Source organism: Belonocnema kinseyi, chromosome 4 (assembly GCF_010883055.1).
Source record: "Belonocnema kinseyi isolate 2016_QV_RU_SX_M_011 chromosome 4, B_treatae_v1, whole genome shotgun sequence".
NCBI lineage: Eukaryota > Metazoa > Arthropoda > Insecta > Hymenoptera > Cynipidae > Belonocnema > Belonocnema kinseyi.
Window position 1 is genome coordinate 37,397,416 of NC_046660.1, and position 3,305 is coordinate 37,400,720.

Consider the following 3,305-nt stretch of genomic DNA (forward strand, 5'->3'; position numbering starts at 1 on the left):
TTGATACGTCTGATTTTCGTTCTCTTTCGATTTAAACCCGACTTTTTTTGTTTTTTTATTGTATAAATATATTGTAAATAAATATATATATTTATTGGTTTTTACATTTAAATCATTAAAAATTTTGTCCTAAATAAATTTTTCGTTTAATCAGAAACGATTTTTAACTGCAGCATGTCCAATCTAAAATGAATTCGCCCTATTATATTTCTTAACAATTAAAGACGACATTGCGTTAGTTAAATAAGTACAATTATTAATTGTGGTACACTCTGTTCATTAATATCACGTAAATTAATGTGAAGGATGTGAGTGAACTGAAGCTGCTAATTTTTTAATGTCAGGTGTCATGGATCTATTAATTTTTAACAACAAATAATTTTCCACGTCTTCTAATCGATTCCTGTACTTATTCTTCATGAAGGCCATCGAAGAAAAGCCCAATTCGCATAAGTAAGAAGTAGGAAAAGGAACTAAAACTTTTAATGCAGCCATTGCAAGCTTTGGGTATTTCGATTTAATAAAAACCCAAAAATTGGAAATTGTGCGTTTTTTAAATTCAGATTTTAATAAAATTTGATTACATAAATCGAACAACTGATATTGCAAATTTGGCTCTAATCCTGCGTGCATTGCCAAACTTCGTTCAAACGGATTCAATATCCATGCATGTGCACGAATCTTGCATGTTGACATTTAAAAAATTTTAATTTCCGAAAATGTCTGCTAAATATGCAAGTTTTATCACTCACAATTTTTCATCAAATTTGTGAGCTAACTCATGTTTAGAGTCACTCAAAAAAATATAGACTTCATCTTTTAAAAAAAAAAGTCGATTAAGAACCTTGCCCCGGGAAAGCCATCTCACCTCAGTGTGATACAATAATTGTGAAAATTCTGCTCCCAATTCTTCACAAAGTACCGAAAATAAACGACTATTTAAAGATCTACTCTTTGAAATATTTTACAAATCCTACATTTTTCCCAGTCATCGAACTAGCACCGTCGGAAGAAAGAGCTAGACATTTTTCCCAATCTAATTAAAAAAAAGCCGTTTTTTCCATCATCCCTTGAAAAAGTAAATGTCCCGTTGCTTGCCCCTCCATACTTTTACAAAAAAGCATCCGTTCTTCAATGTCCTTTTTGCCAATGAAGCGAACGAATCCCAAAAGTTGCTCAACATTGCTGACATCAGTTGAGCCGTCAACCTGAATGGCAAAGATTTCACTAGAGTTTAGCTCATTTTTAAGTTGACCCCGCATATCAATCCCCAGTTCCGTGATTCGCCTATCAATTGTTCGCGCGGAGTGAGAAATATTTTCAATAATTTGGGCCTTCTTATCCCCCCATAAAATTCGAGTCCATTCCGCACAAATTGGACTAATTAATGTTCCCACTTCTGTTTGTGGCTTACCTGCCCGGGCAATAGCTAGTGCTGCAGCATATGAGCACTCACATAACTTTCGCCTCAATCGTAAGTCCTCGTTGTCTTCTACTGTTGATTCACTACCCAACATTTCCCGAACTTTTCCCTCCAAAAACTCAAGTTCGCGCAATTTGGTTTCAAAGACCTCGACCGGAAGGTTTTGAGATTCTGGGTGGATTCGCTCAAAATGACGTTTCATTTTTGAGGGAGATTTAAGCGAGACGGTAAATACTTTTAAACAAATTAAGCACTGCGGGTCACCACTTTCTTTCATGCGAAGACCGTACTGCAAATAGTCCGACATTTTTCACGTCTTTAAGCCTTTGACTTTCAGAGAGAATTAACTGTTAATAGCCATTTGACACCTGCCAAGGTCAGAAAAGAGTAGGAGTGGGGATTAAGGAATTTAGCATATTTTCCAAATTTTCCAATGACTTCACAATTGAAGATTTCGCACGCACATCTCCAATAGAGTAGAAGTTATGACTCCTTCTAATCCTTTTGTCCATGGCACCGTGATTCTACAAATCGATATGCCCAAAGCATAATACATAATGAAGACTACCAAGAAGATGAATTTAGGTTTTCAGGATATCTTCACAATTTTACGAAAATGACCATTCTATTGAAATCCATTTCAAGATTTATTTCATTTCGATACTTATTACACCTTAAATTTTCAGACTTAGTAGGCAAATGTCATTTCGTTTTGTTCAAGGTTGATTTTTCTACTAGAAATTTAACTTTTCCATTCGTGGCTAGAAATTTATCTTTGTTGTTAAAAAATTCAAATATTTGGTTTAAAATTCAACTATTCAGTTAAAAATTACTATTTTTTCAAATGAAGATTAATCTTTTTTGTTTAAATTTCATTTGTTTAGTTGAAAATTCAACTATTCAGTTAAAAATTTAATTTTTTCATGTGGAAAGTTAATTTTGTTACTATGAATTTAATCATTTAATTTATGTGTTCTGTTAAAAATTCATCCTTTTAAGTATAAAATTAATGTGCTTGTTAGAAATTTCATCGTTTTTGGGTGAAAATGCAACTTCTTTGTTGAAAATTAATCTTTTAACAATTTTTATATACAACTAAGAACCTTTTTTTTAATATCACCTATTGCATTATTCAATGAAAATTAATTTTTGGTCTTGTTAAAAATTTAACTACTTGATTGGAATTGCAACAATTTTGATAAAAATGAATTTTTTTAGTCCAACATCCATTACTTTAATTACCATTGTTTATCAATTATTAAAATGTCGTCCGTAAACTTCTTTTATATTATTTCAGATGCTAGATACTATGAAAAATGCTTGTTTAAAATCTTGGTTCAGTTTGTCAAATACTTAATTTTTTATTGATAAGTTATCATTATTAGTTGTTTATTATGATTACTATATAATTCAATGTAATACATATAATATATTGTAATATTATAATACACGGAGAAAACGATATCGCGAAAATTGCAATATATACCGTAATTCCTGCGCTTTATATCGTAATTATCACATTATAATTGATAATAATTTATTATATTATATACACGAGGGTTCTAGTAGTGGCAAATCAAAGTTAGTGCATTATAATATCCTAAAAAGCTCCGGAACCTGATTGTACGTTATTATATTGCGCTTTATATCCATACAGAGCTTTTGCGATATCATTGTGCGATATCTTTTTTTCCGTGTATATTATATTTTATATTATATTATACGAACATAATATATAATATATATAAATAGATATAATATATCATAAAATATCATATTATATTATACGAGGGTAGTTCAATAAGTCCTTAAAATGAAGTATAAAAACAATTTTTTTTGGGTAAATTTTTTTTTATTTTTCAACATAATCTCCTTGGAGCTC

At 30.6% G+C, this 3,305-nt stretch overlaps 1 protein-coding gene across 1 annotated transcript; it reads right to left on the minus strand.

Moving 5' to 3' along the window:
* Positions 1–1,040: 1,040 nt before the first annotated feature.
* On the minus strand, positions 1,041–1,730 carry LOC117170836 (zinc finger MYM-type protein 6-like). Its single transcript, XM_033357880.1, has one exon. It carries the CDS (start codon positions 1,728–1,730, stop codon positions 1,041–1,043), a length of 690 nt encoding a protein of 229 aa, XP_033213771.1.
* Between the last annotated feature and the right edge of the window lie 1,575 nt (positions 1,731–3,305).